The sequence below is a fragment of the Oratosquilla oratoria genome, chromosome 4, assembly GCF_046742065.1.
Source record: "Oratosquilla oratoria isolate Oo_2021 chromosome 4, ASM4674206v1, whole genome shotgun sequence".
NCBI lineage: Eukaryota > Metazoa > Arthropoda > Malacostraca > Stomatopoda > Squillidae > Oratosquilla > Oratosquilla oratoria.
This window is the reverse complement of record NC_134780.1, coordinates 12,396,006-12,411,525: the sequence shown is the minus strand read 5'-3', so window position 1 is coordinate 12,411,525 and position 15,520 is coordinate 12,396,006. Positions and strand designations below refer to the sequence as shown.

Below are 15,520 nucleotides of genomic sequence, written 5' to 3'. Positions count from 1 at the left end.
AAGGTGGAAAGAGAGCTGGCATAATGGGTAGATCAAAGAATGTTGAGATGGTTTGGACATATAGAAAGATGAATGAGGAAAGACCAGCAAAGCCTATGAGAAACAGAAATGCATGAAGTGAAACTAAAATGAAGATCAATAGTACAAACATGGACAGGGTGGAGGGGGCACTGAATACAAGAGTAATGATTGCTGAACAAGGAGGAAAGAATGCAAAGGATAAGAGTGAGTGGAGATTGGTTGTAAATGGATGAGGAAATTAAGTGGACTGAAGGGATGTTCTTGTTTCCTCTGTAAATCTATTAAATAGATGAGGGAAGGGGCCTTGCTATGGAAGTACTATGTCTTCTTGTATTGCCTTTGACCTGAGCAGTGTGTAGCAGGGATAGGGATGACCCTTCATCCATGAGGTACAAAGATGGAATAGACAATAAATAGGTTCTGGATATTTGTGGAATGAGTGTAATGTGGATGCATGCTCTGACTTCCCCCCCCACCCTTATAAAGGGAAAAAGACTTTTTGATAGAGCATATTGACTATGAGATTTAGTCAATGGGGACAAACACAATTATAACAAACAAATGCACTCACTATGAGATTATAATTGTTAAGTGTTTAACAAACATCATTAAACCAACTTAGCAAAAATCATGATCAATTCTTACAAATCGTTTAAGATGATTATTATTTGAAAAAAGTGAGATGCAGATCATACAAAACATTATGATAAGAATACTTTGAAGTGATTCCTACCCATGCATCAATTTATATGGACGACTTAAAGATATATTGATCAAGTACTGTAAAGTTTGAACAGTTGGATAAAAGGAATAATTAATGCAATGGGACCAATGACAGATACCTGCTGGTGGTGGTCCTGCAAAATTGACATCAGAGACAGCAGGGAAATTGATCTCCCTCCTCCCCATTTACAAAAACCCATCAATCCTCCACACCTCCATCTGGAGATGTAGCTCCAAAGGGTTGACATTTGGTCTCCAGACAGGGCCCAAGATCTCTATCAACTTCAACTGTATTTTTTCCACCATCTAACATAATGATAAATGACAACCAATGACTACTCCCTTCCTCCTGCTACTTTCAGTTGGTGACAGAAAGTTCCATACTTATACAACATGGACAACAGTCCAATGTTTCTTCCCAGAACGATCTATAGAGGGACCCATACCCATAGACCATTACCAGCCACTGTGGGTCTGAATATTTCTAGTCAGGGAAACTTGAGACAAATCAGTTATTGCAAACACAATAATTCTTAGGTGTAGGAAAATTAAAAACTACACAACTTTAAGAGGCTCACCGAAGGTCTTTCAATTTCCCTTTTTGCATGAGGCTGCCTGTGCTCTATCGTCTTCTCATATTGGCTTACCAGCTCCATTTTTGTATCTGCCAACTCAATTTCAAGACCATCCACCTGTTCCACCAGATTATAGCATCGACTGCAGAGGACATCACTATGAGCTCTGTAGAGTGTTAGGCCCACAAGTCGCCCCAGCATGGCTGACAGCTTGCGCTGGCTGACAGACATTGTTGCTTTATATAAGTTCACAGTATCCTCAGTTTCTTCACCTGGAAGTCCTTTATCACACACAAGGCACCATCTGACATGTCCCTGCTGTTTCTGCTCCTCATGATGTGTATCCTGCATCTCAATGTGCTGCTGCTGCTCCATCTGTAATGGATCTTGTAATGGATCTGCGAGCACATCCTCATGCCTTTCTTCATGGGGAACTTCTGATTGTTGTGATGTTCCCACAAAGACCTGAACCATTGAGGGACCAGCTTGAGGAGCTGCTTCTGTGACAGCTACTCCAGCTGCTGTAACCACAGCAAGTTCAAGTGGCTGCTGTTGTGCCCGCTGTATTTGTGCTTGGTGTTGTGCTGGGTGCTGTGTCTGTTGCTGTTGGTGGATGATCTGTTGCTGCTGTACAGCTTGCTGAAGAGCAAGCTGGCTAGCCCCTGGGATACAAAAGGATATGTCATTTATATTATCACACTAGGGAATGAGCAGAGGGTATATTGTAGTTCACAAACATGAAGTATAGTGTATGACAGCTTATATATATATATGTATATATATATATATATATATATATATATATATATATATATATATATATATATATATATATATATATATATGTATATATGTATAAATGAGAGAAAAAATCTAAACACCATGGAGTACAAAGAGGATAGGCCAACAAGTGAGGATAGAAGAAACAAAGTAACCTTTAAAGAGATCATGGAGCAATAGGAAACAGATAGCCTGGAAGAAGGAATAGTCAAGGTTATTAAAAAAAAAATCTCATAAGAGATGTTGTAGACAAGTCTAGAAGCATCTTACTCTTTGGATGCCAAGATGAATACAAGACCTCATGGAAATTACGTCAAGAAAAAGAAATGTAAATGATTAGAGAAATTACATCAACTCTAAGGAAGTACTTGGATGTAACAGACCAGATTGATAGCATGTACTGGTTAGGCAAGTATAAGAGAAATTGTGCACATCCAATGAAAATAAAGTTCAAGTCACAAGCCATGGCAAAAGAAGTAATCAGTTAATCTTGGAAGTTAGTATGAGAAGAAAGGTTAACAAAAAAAAATGTGGATTAGGAAAAATGCTAATGATGAGGAATGAGCACACATGAAAGCTCTTAGTAGAAGCCAGTCTCTCCTTATATGATAGTTCTGAGAGCATTGGTGCCAATTCGTAATTGCTCTTTGTATTCTTTCAAGATTTGTTATACATCTTTTTGTACTTGGTGACCACGTTGTTGCTGCATACTCCAATCTTGGTCTTATCAAAGTGACTAGTATTTTCTTCACCATTTCTTCATCCAAGTATGTAAATGCCATTTTGATTGTTCTCATTAAATTATAAGTTTCTCCAAAAATTTTGTTTATATGTTTCTCAGGGGACATACTATTCATAATAATGACTCCCAGGTCCTTCTCATTTTCTACTTTTTTAATTTCTTCCTCTCCTAATTTATATGATCCCACTATTCTTTTTTTGCTTCTTCCAAATTCCATTATACTACACTTCTTAATATTGAATTCCATCTCCCACTTTCTACTCTATTCCCATACTTTGAGATCACTCTGCAGCGACTCACAATCTTCTACAGTGTTCACTTTTTTCAGCAGTTTTGTATTGTCCGCAAAGAAGCTCATATAACTTTCAATTCCTTTATCCATATCATTAATATATATAGCATACATTATTGGGGCCAAAACTGTTCCTTGTGGAACTCCACTAATCACTTCATCCCAATTAGAATGTCTCTTATCACCACTCTCATTTTTGTTTCATGCAAGAAGTCTTCCATCCACTTCAGTTTACCCTGTATTCCTCTTGCAGTTTCTAATTTCTTTAGCAATTTCTTTTGTGGCACCTTATCAAAAGCTTTTTTTCAGGCCTAGAAATGCACAATTAGCCCATCCTTCTCTTTCTTTTTTTTTTGTTTTTGCATCCGACCTAGATATGGATCGAAAGGTCTCCTGTCGGCATGCTTTGCCTTTGTAAATCCTTTGTAAATCTATTAGTCTTGAATATAAACACATCAAGTTTGTGACACATGATCTTCCTTGTCTAAATCCAAATTGCCTTGGATTTAGTACATTGTTTTTTCCAAATGCCTTACTCATCTAATTTTGATCATTCTTTCACAAATTTTAGCTACCATACTTGTAAGAGAGACCGGTCTATAGTTAGTAGGGTCTTCCTTGTGTCCCCCTTTATATATTAGTACTATATTTGCTCTTTTCCTTCCTTCAATGAACTGCTTATTAGACTATGTACTTTGTCTGTTAGTTCGTTCCTCCATTCTCTCAAAATCCAGTTTGCCATTTCATCTGGATCATGCGATTTTCTAACATCGAGATTACCCAAGTGATTCATTATTTCTTTCCTTGTTACTTCTATATCTTTCATAGGGGGAGGACTTTCTCCTCCCACTCAACATCTCTAGGTGGTATGTTCTCCATCGTAAATACCAATTTAAAATGCTTGTTCATAATTTCTGCCATTTCTATTTCCTATATGTATTCAACTCTGCCTTGTATTAGTTTCACTAATTCTTATTTGTTTTTCAGTTTGTCGTTTACTAATCTATAAAATAGTTTTGGTTGATCTTTACATTTTTCCATGACATCCTTTTTGTATTTTCTCTTTTCTTCTCTGCGCACTTGTACATATTGATTTCTATAAAAGTATATATTTTCCAATTTTCAGGTCTTTTGTTTTCCTTCCATTTTATCCAAGCTTTATCCCTTTTGTCTTTTAACTCGCTACATCTTTTGTTGTACCAACATTTTACATATTCTTTTTCTTGTTTTTGTCTTGGAACACACTTTTTTCACTCCTTTATAAATTTTTGTCAAAATTTTCTGTTTCTCTTCTGCTGTTTCCTCCTTGTGTATCCTTTCCCAATCTGCTTTTTGAAAAAATTCTTTTATCAAAATTTGTTTTCCCATACATCAATCTTCCCTTCCTACATTGTTAATTTTGTCCATGTATTTTTCCTCATTTAGTTCCAGTTCCACTAATATGTGGTCACTTTAACTTAGTGGTGTTTTATATTCATTCTTGTCCACTATTTCAGGTTCTGATGTGATTATTAGGTCCAGTCTCGATGGTTCTTCCTCATTTCTATACCTAGTATTCTCTTGTATACATTGTGTCATTGTATGTTCTATAATCATATCAAGTAGTACATTTCCCCATAGGTCATCTCCACCTTTCACTGTCATCTCTTCCCAGCAGATTTCTTTACAATTAAAGTCACCCATTATAACTATTCTTCCTCCATCTTCCATTATCTTATTCAGTGTTATCCTTGTGTCTTCTAATCTATTTTTGTGTTCTCTCTTTTTCCCACGAAGCTGTTTTAGGAGGCACATAATTTACCACAAACTTCCTGCTCTTCCCATCTCTGTCCTCTATTTCCATGATAATCATCTCCACTCTATTCTTTCCATGTGTAACATTCCTCATATTTATATCCTTCTTGTTCTACCTCTCTGTTTCTAATCCAATAATTATATGCACCATGTCCTACACTGTTGGGTGGTAATGGACCTTTCAATTTTGTCTCTACAATTCCCATTATGTCAGGTTCTTTTTCCTTCAGATAATTGTTCAGTTCATTCAAGCATGTTATTAAGCCATCTATATTTGTGAAAGACACTTTTAATTTTCTGTTACATCCATCCTGTTTTCTGTTTCCCTTCTGTTTTTCTCTGCTATGAACCATTTCCTCACTTTCATATCCACTACTCTCCAATAGAATTTCTCTTTGCCTAACTGTTCTGTTCTTGTTTGTTTTTTTCCTTAGCTTCTAGTCTTTTTGTTTTCTCATCCTCTCTTTCCTCTTTCTTTCTCTTTTTATCCATACCTGTTTATATTGATCACTGCCTGCTAGTTTCCCTGTTTTTGCTAAGATATTCTCTGCTGTCATTTGTGACCTGAATTTGATCTTAATTGGTCTGGTCTTGTTTGTATTGTATTTCCCTAGTCTACATATTTCTTCAATTTCTTTCCCTGTTTCTTGTCCATCCTATTGAACTACTTCTAATATCTTGTTTACCTTTTCCTTCTCTTTTACTCTTGTGGTCCTATTTGGATTATGCTTCTCTTCCATCCCTAATATAATTATATATTTATTTTTGTCCACTAAGTCTCCTACTATATTCTCTTCTCTCATCACTTTAACAACTGTGTCCTTAGTTTGTTCTTTCATCTGTTGTGTCACTACATCTCTAAATGGAATTTTGTTGTTCTCTTGGACTTTTCTCCAACCCTGTGTTTCTTTTGCGATGGGCTCTTTATTCTCTTTATTCTTCTTCTTTAATTCCTCATTCTCATGTTTTACTTCTTTTAACTGTCTTTTTAATTCTTCTACTTCTTTAGTTAGGTTTTGATTCTCCTTCTTTAGTTCTTCCAGTTTATCAACTCTTTAGGTAACTAGTGTTAATTGGTTAAACCTAACCTCCCATGCTTCATTAATTTTTTTTTAGTTTCTCCTCTAGATTTACTAGTTGGGGGAGGTTGTCACCTCCTCTCTCATTAAATCCATAAAAGCAGTTATCTTCTCTTTCCATTGAGTTGTTACTATCTATATTTCTGCTTCCTTGTTCTTCCTCGTCTGTGTGTTCTGCACCTCTTTTGTTTACACCCCTTCTAACATCCGGGGCCCGTTTGTCTCCTTCCTCATTTCCTCAGTAATCCATCTCTTTCTCCTTTTACTTCACCTTCCTACTACATCACGAGCTTTCCCCTTCCCTATTAATATAACCAAGGTACTCCTTTGTTGTTGACATCGATGAAACTTGAAGTTTTCCTGGAGTTCCAAACTTCGTTGTCACTTCGACCAATGTGTATTTACCTAGTTGTATTTACCTAGTTGTATTTTACGGGAAGGGGAGCTATGCTCGTGAGGTCCCGTCTTCATATCTCATTTTATCTAAACTATTTTTAAATTCATGTATTGTTTTTGCACACACCACTTTCTCATCTAACTTGTTCCAACTGTCTATTGCTCTGTGAGGAAAGCTGTTCTTTTTCAAATCTCTTCTATAGTTGTCTTTTTTTATTTTCTTTCCGTGTCCTCTTGTATTTCTGTCATCCCATTTTATCAGATTCTCTCTATCAGTAATTTCTATGCCTTTCATGATTCTGTAAATAGCTATCAAATCTCCTCTCTCTCTTCTTTGCTCTAGTGTCTGTAGTTTAAGTTTTTGTAGTCTCTCTTCATATGATAGTTTTGAGAGTGTTGGTGCCAGTTTAGTAATTGCTCTTTGTATTCTTTCAAGTTTTTTTATACATTTTTTTGTACTTGGTGACCATATCGTTGCTGCATATTCCAATCTTGGTCTTATCAGGGTGACTAGGATTTTCCTCACCATTTCTTCATCCAGGTATGTAAATGCCACTTTGATTGTTCTTATTAAATTATAAGTTTCTCCAAAAATCTTATTTATATGTTTCTCAGGTGACATATTATTCATAACAATGACTCCCAGGTCCCTCTCATTTTCTACTCTTTTTATTCCTTCTTCTCCCAAATTATATGATCCTGTTATTCTGTTTTTGCTTTTTCCAAATTCCATTATACTACACTTTTTTGTATTGAACTCCATCTCCCACTTCCTACTCCATTCTTGTACTTTATTTAGATCTCTCTGTAGTGATTCACAATCTTCTTCAGTTTTCACTCTTTTCAGTAATTTTGCATCATCTGCAAAGAAGCTCATATAGCTTTCAATTCCTTCATCCATATCATTAATATATATAGCAAACATTATTGGGGCCAGAACTGTTCCCTGCGGGACACCGCTTATTACTTCATTCCATTTTGAGTGCTGATCTCTTATCACTACTCGCATTTTTCTTTCTTGCAAAAAGTCTTCCATCCAATTTAGCAATTTACCTTGTATTCCTCCTTCATATTCTAATTTCTTAAGCAACTTCTTATGTGGTACTTTGTCAAAAGCTTTTTTTAGGTCTAGAAATGCACAATCAGCCCATCCATCTCTTTCTTGTATTATATCTATTAGCCTTGAATAGAAACATATTAAATTGGTGACGCATGATCGTCCTTGTCTGAATCCAAATTGCCTTGGATTTAGTACGTTGTTTTTTTCCAAGTATTTTACCCATCTACTTTTGATAATTCTTTCACATATTTTTGCTATTGTACTTGTTAGAGAGACTGGTCTATAGTTGGTAGGTTCTTCTTTATTTCCTCCTTTATATATAGGTACTATATTTGCTTTTTTCCAATCTTCTGGAACTTTTCCTTCTTTTAAGGAACTGCTTATTATGCTATGTATTTTGTCTGCCAGTTCATTCCTACATTCTTTCAGAATCCAGTTTGCTATTTCATCTGGCCCATGCGATTTTCTGACATCAAAATTACCCAAGTGTGTCAATATTTCATTCTTCGTTACTTCTATTTCTTCCATAGGGGGGACTTTTTCCTTCCACTCAATCTCTTCAGGTTGTATATTTTCCCTTGTAAACACTGATTTAAAATGTTTGTTCATAATTTCTGCCATTTCCATTTCCTCAGTGTATTCAACTCCCCCTTGTCTTAATTTCTCCAAGTCTTGTTTGTTTTTCAGTTTATTGTTTACAAATCTGTAGAATAGTTTTGGTTGATCTTTACACTTTTCTATAACATCTTTTTCATATTTTCTTTTTTCCTCTCTGCACTTTTGTACATATTCATTTCTATAACCAGTATATATTTTCCATTTTTCAGGTCTTCTGTCTTTTTTCCATCCGGTCCAGGCTTTGTCTCTTTTGTCTTTTAACTCCCTACAACTTTTGTTGTACCAGCATTTTACATATTCTTTTTCTTGTTTTTGTCTTGGGACATACTTTTCCACTCCTTCTTTGTAAATTTTTGTCAAAATATTCCATTTCTCTTCCACTGATGTTTCTTCTTTGTATATTTCTTCCCAGTTTTCTTGTTGGAAGAATTCTCTTATTTTATCAAAGTTTGTTTTTTCATACATCATTCTTCCTTTTCTATATTGTTCATTTCTTTTCATATATTTTTCTTCATTAAGTTCCAGTTCAATCAATATGTGGTCACTTTTACCTATTGGTGTTTTATATTCAATCTTGTCCACTATTCTAGGTTCAGATGTAATTATTAAGTCTAGCCTCGATGGTTCTTCTTCATTTCTATACCTAGTGTTCTCTTGTATCCATTGTGTCATTGAATGGTCAGTAATCATCTCAAGTAGAGCATTTCCCCATGAGTCATCACCACTCTTTACTGTCATTTCTTCCCAGCAGATTTCTTTGCAATTAAAGTCGCCCATCATAACTATTCTTCCTCCGTCTTCCATTATTTTAGTTAATGCTATCTTTGTGTCCTCTAACATACTTTTATGTTCATTCTCCTCCCATGAGGCTGTTTTCGGAGGCACATAGTTGATCACAAATTTTCTGCTCTTCTTATCTCGGTCTTCCACTTCTATCATAATCATCTCTACTGTATTCTTTCCATATATGACACCTTTCACGTTTATATCCTTCTTTGTCAGGAACATAACTCCACCCCCTTGTTTTTTCTCTCTGTTTCTAATCCAATAATTGTATGTATCATGTCCTACACTGTTGGGTGGTAGTGGGCCTTTTAATTTTGTTTCTACAATTCCCATTATGTCCGGTTCTTTTTCTTTCAAATAATCATTCAGTTCATTCAATCCTGTTATCAATCCATCTATATTTGTGTAAGACACTCTTAGTTTTCTGCCACTTCCATTGTGTTCTCTGTTTCCCTTATGTTTTTCTTTAGTATGTCGAACTGCTTTATTTTCATGTTCACTACTCTCCAATAGAATCTCTCTTTCTCTGACTCCGTTCTTTCCTCGTTTTTTGCCTTAGCTTCAATTCTTTTCTGCTTTTCTGCCTCTCTTTCCTCCTTATTCATTTCTCTTTTTATCCATACCTTTTTATATTGATCATTTGTTGCTAGTTTCCCTGTCTTGGATAGAATTTTCTCTGCCGTTGTTTGTGACCTGAATTTAATCTTAATTGGTCTGGTCTTATCTGTACTATATTTTCCGAGTCTGAATTTTTCCTCAATTTCCTTTATAATTTCTGGTTCATCTTCCTGGACTAATTTTAATAAACTGCTTACCCTTTCATTTTCCTCCTTGATTCTTGCGGTTCTATCTGGGTTATGTTTCTCTTCCATTCCTAATATAATTATACATTTCTTTTTGTCAGCTAATTCTCTTACTATATTCTCCTTCTGTCTCATCACTTTAATAACTGAGTCTTCATTATGTTCTTTCAATTGCTGTTTGACTATGTCCGTGAATGAAACCTTATTCCCTTCTTGAGTTATTCTCCAATTTTTAGCTTCTGTAGCTATTTTCTCACTGTTTTCATTACTATTCTTCTTCAATTTCTCATTCTCCTCCTTTACATTTCCTAACTGTCTTTTTAGGTCCTCTACTTCTTCAGTTAAGTTTCTGTTAGCCTTCTCTAGTTGTTCCAATCTTTCAATTCTTTGGAGAATGGAGCCTACATTACCTAACTTACGTTCCAAGTCCTCGATCACCTTATCAACTCTCTCCTCTAGTCTTATCAGTCTGGGGGGGGTTGTGTCCCCCCCACCCTCTTTAAATCCCTGGAACATATTCTCGTCACTTTCTACTGTATTTCTCCTCTCTATACTTCTAATCTTTACATTTTTATTTGCCATTTCGTCATCCGGTGGTCGTTTCATGTTGACCTTCCGCCCGTCTGCCTGGGCCAAGTCCTCCACATCCTCATTACCTTCCATTTCCCCAGTAATCCCTCCCCCTCTCCTCTTTCCTTACTTTCCCACTACCTCACGAGCAATTCCCCCCCCCCTGCAAATACAAAAAGGCACTTCTCTTTGCGTTGGTATCCTCAATCTGCACTTTTCTTCAGAGCGTTCGTCAAGCCGTCCGTTCGTTGAAAGTGTGTGTGTGTGTGTGTGTGTTTGTGGTATACCTGTTTTATGTGGGTATAATCCTATTTTCATGGGATCGATGTTGGCCTAGATCAGGGGTTCTTAACCTTTTTTCTCCAATTCCCCACTTTTTAGTGAGCCAAGTAAGTCAAGATTTGGATGTAATGTATTAAATTTTGAAGCACTATCGATTATTTGTGGGGGGAAACAAATTCACGAAATGTGACAAGACACCAGAAACAAACAAAAAGAAACAAAAACACATCGATAAAAAAAAAAAAAAAGACAGTGGTTCTTCTTCCGACCGGTCATTCCCCACTTGGCAACTCCGCCATTCCCCAAGTTTTAGGCTACCCTTAAACAAATTCAATGAAGGATGATACCAGACTATTGGTGTATTTGGATGATCTAAAAATGGCCAATCAGAACATGAAATGAGATAGGACAACTTACCTGCCACATGATTAGTAATGGATGCCATTGACACATCCATAGGACGTGAACATGTCACCATGGTGTGTTGCCCATCCTGCATCATCAACCTGGCATGGGTCACCGGCTGTGTAGTTGCATGGCCCACTGCCTGGTGAGCCATAGGGTGACCCATGTTCATACTGAACATTCTTCTCTCGTCAAAGTCCATCTGCCTCAAGGGGTAGGTAAAGCAGTATGAAACCTGGAAGCAAAATTAATTAGTAGAAATCAAAATAGTGTTGGAAATGTCCACTTATCCAATATCTCCCAACTTTGAAAAATAAGGAATCTATCAAGCAGTTGATGTGGCAAAAGGGGTACTGACACTGATCTCTAGGAGATCAAAAAGTATGGAGATGGAAAAACCCTTCTTATTTTGGATTAATGAAAAACAGCTGGCTGGTGATATGATTTCAGAGATGAATTTGTGAGAAAGCCATGGTCTTCCATGATAATTAAGTGAAAGGCATGCCTGACATTAGTGCTCAAACAGTGGAGTTTAAAGCCATTTGAGGATTGGTTCAAGAACTTTAAGAAAAGGATCTATAGTGTTGTTATCCACAGAGGGGCTACCAGCTCTAATTCTGAAGCAGCAGGAAAGTTTGTGAAGGAATTTAGTGAATTTGTGAACAGCGAGGGCTATGTTCCAAACCAAGTGTTCAATTATGATGAAACAGGCCTCATGGAAAAAAGATGCCCAGGGAATATATATCTCATAGGAAGAAAAGTCTGTACCTGAGCCAATGAAAGACTGCCTTACTCTCTTGCTGTGTGATGATGCTAGTGGGGACTACAAGATCAAACCTCTCCTCACATATCATTCAGAGAAGTCACAAGTCATTAGGAGGAACAACATCATTAAGCACAAACTTAATGTTACATGAAGACTGAATATGAAAGCATGGGTTACCAGGTAGTTCTTCACTGAATAGATACATGAGGAGTTTCCTTCTTGAGTAAAGGCTCATCTGCATAATAAAAATCTCCAAAATAAATCTTTCCTTGTCCTGGACAATGCTTCTGCACATCCTTCAGCCTTAAGATAATTTGGTGGGCAAATATAGCTTCATCAAGATAAAATATTTATCCTTCAATGCCACCCCTCTTATCTAGCCCATGGACCAGTGGGCGATCATGAACTTAAAAAAAAATTATACAACAAGACTATGTTCCAGAGATGTTTTGAAGTTACAAATGAAACAGAACTGACCCTCAGAGAGTTCTGGAAGAATCACTACAATATTATTTACTGCCTAAGAATCATCAAGAAAGCATAGATGAAAGTGTCTTTGAGGACAATGGGCTCTGCCTGGAAAAAGTTCTGGCCTGAACAAGTTGCTGCAAAAGGACTTCAAAAGACTTTGAGGATCCACCTGCTGCTCCTGACATCGTACCTATGGGCAAGTCAGCAAAGATAATTTCAACAAATTAGTGGCCGATCACAGGACTGAGTTGACAACAGAAGAGCTTCAGCACCTCAACCAATAGCAGAAAGAAGTCACAGAGGAAATTTCTTCATAGTAGGAAGAGGGAGATGCTGGAACCATTCCCACTGCTGAAATCAAGGATCTTCTCAGCATGTGGTTAAAAACCCAGGCAGTAGTTGAGAAGTGACACCCTTCTAAAGCCCTTGTGAAAAGTCTATGGTGAACTTACTCACTACGGTAAATATAACAAAAGAAAAAATTAAAAGGTGTATAGAAAAACTCATAGTTAATAAAACACCAGGGCCTGATGGTTAGCATCCAAGAATCTTGGGAAATTAAAAATGAAATGTTGTTCCATTAGAAATTATTTTCAAGAAATCCATCATATCCAGAGATGTCCCAAGAGAATGGAAGCTAGCTAACATTACTCCCATATTCAAAAAAGGTGACAAAAAGAAACCAAATAACTACGGGCCTATAAGCTTGACTTCAATTGTAGGAAAAATGATGGAAACTATTATCAGAGATGTTATAAGACATAAGACATAAGAAATAAAGGAGACTGCAAAAGACCATAAGGCCTACACTAGGCAGCTCCGTATCCATCACCACCTGTCGTCCCCATCCATAAAGTTGTCTAATCGTTTTTTAAAACAACTGATAGTTTCAGCGCTTACTACGTGGTTACTAAGTTTATTCCATTCATCGACCACCCTATTTGTAAACCAATTCTTGCCTATTTCCTTCTTAAATCTAAATTTGTCCAGTTTATACCCATTACTGCGAGTCCTGCCCTGTTGTTTTATTATGATGACCTTGTTTGCATCACCCTTGTTATAGCCTTTGATCCACTTGAACACTTCTATTAGATCACCCCGCACTCTGCGTCTTTCCAGAGAGTGTAAGTTTAGGTGCCTAAGCCTCTCTTCGTAAGGCAAATTTCCGAGTCCTTGTATCATTTTGGTCATTCTTCTCTGTACTGATTCTAGTGAATTTATGTCCATTTTGTAGGACGGAGACCAAAACTGTACCGCATAGTCCAGGATGGGTCTAACTATTGCTAGAAAGTTAGAAAGTAACTGTTTGATAAATGATAGCCAGCATGGATTCCGATGGAAATGTTCTTGTGTGACTAACTTACTCAAATTCTTCAACAGTCATCTCAAATTGTGACAAAAGAAACAAAATAGATTTAATATATCTAGACTTTGCAAAAGCTTTTGATACCATCCCCCACAAAAGACTACTTACTAAATTAGCTTCACACAGAATAAGTGGTAGTCTATCAAGTTGGAACAGTAATTGGTTGAATGATCAAAAACAGAGTTGTTCTAAATGGCAAAACTTCTAGATGAAAAAATGTTATGAGAGGAGTATGTTTATTGTCTTTCCTCAAATATGGTTCATCTGCCAGGCTGTGGACCAGTTTGATTTGCTGCCCTTTGTATTCTCTCGATATTGCTTATATCCCTAACCTAACCTAACCTAACTGTGGTGGGCCAACTTGGTTGAGTAAATCGGCCAAGTTGACCTTACACCATAATCCATATGTTCTATATCTTATCTTATTTTGATTTTTGTGGAGGCCAATTACCCCAAAAAGTTGCTCATGTAAACCCAGTGTATCCCTTGGCCTATTGATCAACTGCTATTATTGCTATCATTATCATAATCATTTCAGTTACTGCTATCATCTTTACTTATTTCATCAAAAATAAATCGCCACTATTTCTATTACAAGTCGGGTAGACAACCAGAACAGAGGTTAGGATAGGAATTTCATCATGCAATGATAATAGTTAAAAATTCAACACAATGAAAAATTGCATACCAAACTTGTTTTTGTACGTTTTGCCTGGACCACTGGTATATCAGTTAACAATATCACGTGGACAACAAATTGTCAATAAGCTGCTTTTGCACAACACATTCGAGTAACGAGAGAAACATTGCCTTTACTTTATATTTAATACCAAACTGGCATTCCTAATGTTTGGGGTTTGGAACTGATGGTTCCATTGCCTTACAAGACCAATTCCATTTGAAATTCCAAATTGAATCCACGGAGACAACTATATCTGTAAATGACATGGAACTCGCTTTCTAACATTCATTTGACATTCGTAGAATACTGACATTTAATTAATAAATATTTTTCCGACATTCCTGCGGACAGATTAGTGGATGTAGTATATCTATGATACTTCTCATACCTATCTCAACCCAAGAATAACAATTCTCATTCTACATGTCCAATAGGGAATCTTGTGAAAAAAGTAATTTCTGCATCAATAGCCATAACAAATTTAATTGGCAACAATTCCCAAACATCTTTGCTCGTAGTCTGCGTGTTTACAAGTACTTCTACATACGCGCAAACAACAGTGTATGACATCGTTTAAAGTATATATTTTTATTCAATTTTAAAGGCTGAAATGATGACTTTTATGTTCTTGTGACTATATATATTGATTAATATATGTTTTGTTTTATAAATATTGAATAACTGTGGTTACAAAAGGCAAAATTTTCCTAAGTTTGATAATAAACTGCGTCAGAAACACCTACCTAGGCACGTCCGAAGCTGGAGGCTACCGCCATTTTAACACATGCCAACCTGTTAACTTTACTAAAACACAGCCTTCTCAATGCCTGTCTATTTTGATTCCACAAAAATTGATATCTTAACATATTACTTCTTAAAATCCATTTCCTATTATTTCAGAGATCTGGTAAAATAATGGAGTGTGAATAATCATTAAATTCGTTCAGGCAACACAAGCCATCTTTGGAGGCGTCACGACCGAACTTGGACGAAATCAAAACAAATAATTTCACCAAATTCGACATTTTCGAACAGTTGTGCATGTTGAGCACTGGATGTACTCTCGGGTTTTGAACAACCACTGGGCCACAGAAAGTTGTAAACAAGCTGTGGAAACATGTTATAATGTACTATCATTGCAATAAAAAGCGGTCGATACAAAGGAATGTAAATTTCAAACGTTAAAATGGCGAATATTTAAGCATCATTACATTACTAATATAACCTTGATATATTCTGGACAGTATATATCCAAAACTTATAGTGTAATAATTTGGAAACAAATCAACTATGGGACGTAGCCTAGTAA

General features: G+C 36.4%; 1 protein-coding gene across 2 annotated transcripts in view; it reads right to left on the bottom strand.

Moving 5' to 3' along the window:
* The window catches only part of LOC143024615 (uncharacterized), a 29,970-nt gene extending 14,777 nt beyond the window's left edge, over positions 1-15,193 (bottom strand). The window contains exons 1-3 of one of the 2 annotated variants that reach the window (XM_076183478.1): positions 14,955-15,193; positions 10,939-11,161; positions 1,323-1,981 (exon numbers count right to left, since the gene is read on the bottom strand). In XM_076183478.1, the coding sequence (XP_076039593.1) occupies positions 1,323-1,981; positions 10,939-11,128 (849 nt within the window). In that variant the 5' untranslated portion in view covers positions 11,129-11,161; positions 14,955-15,193. Of the gene's footprint in view, positions 1-1,322; positions 1,982-10,938; positions 11,162-14,217; positions 14,773-14,954 lie in introns of those variants that run through there. The other variant, XM_076183479.1, reaches the window with a different exon arrangement.
* Between the last annotated feature and the right edge of the window lie 327 nt (positions 15,194-15,520).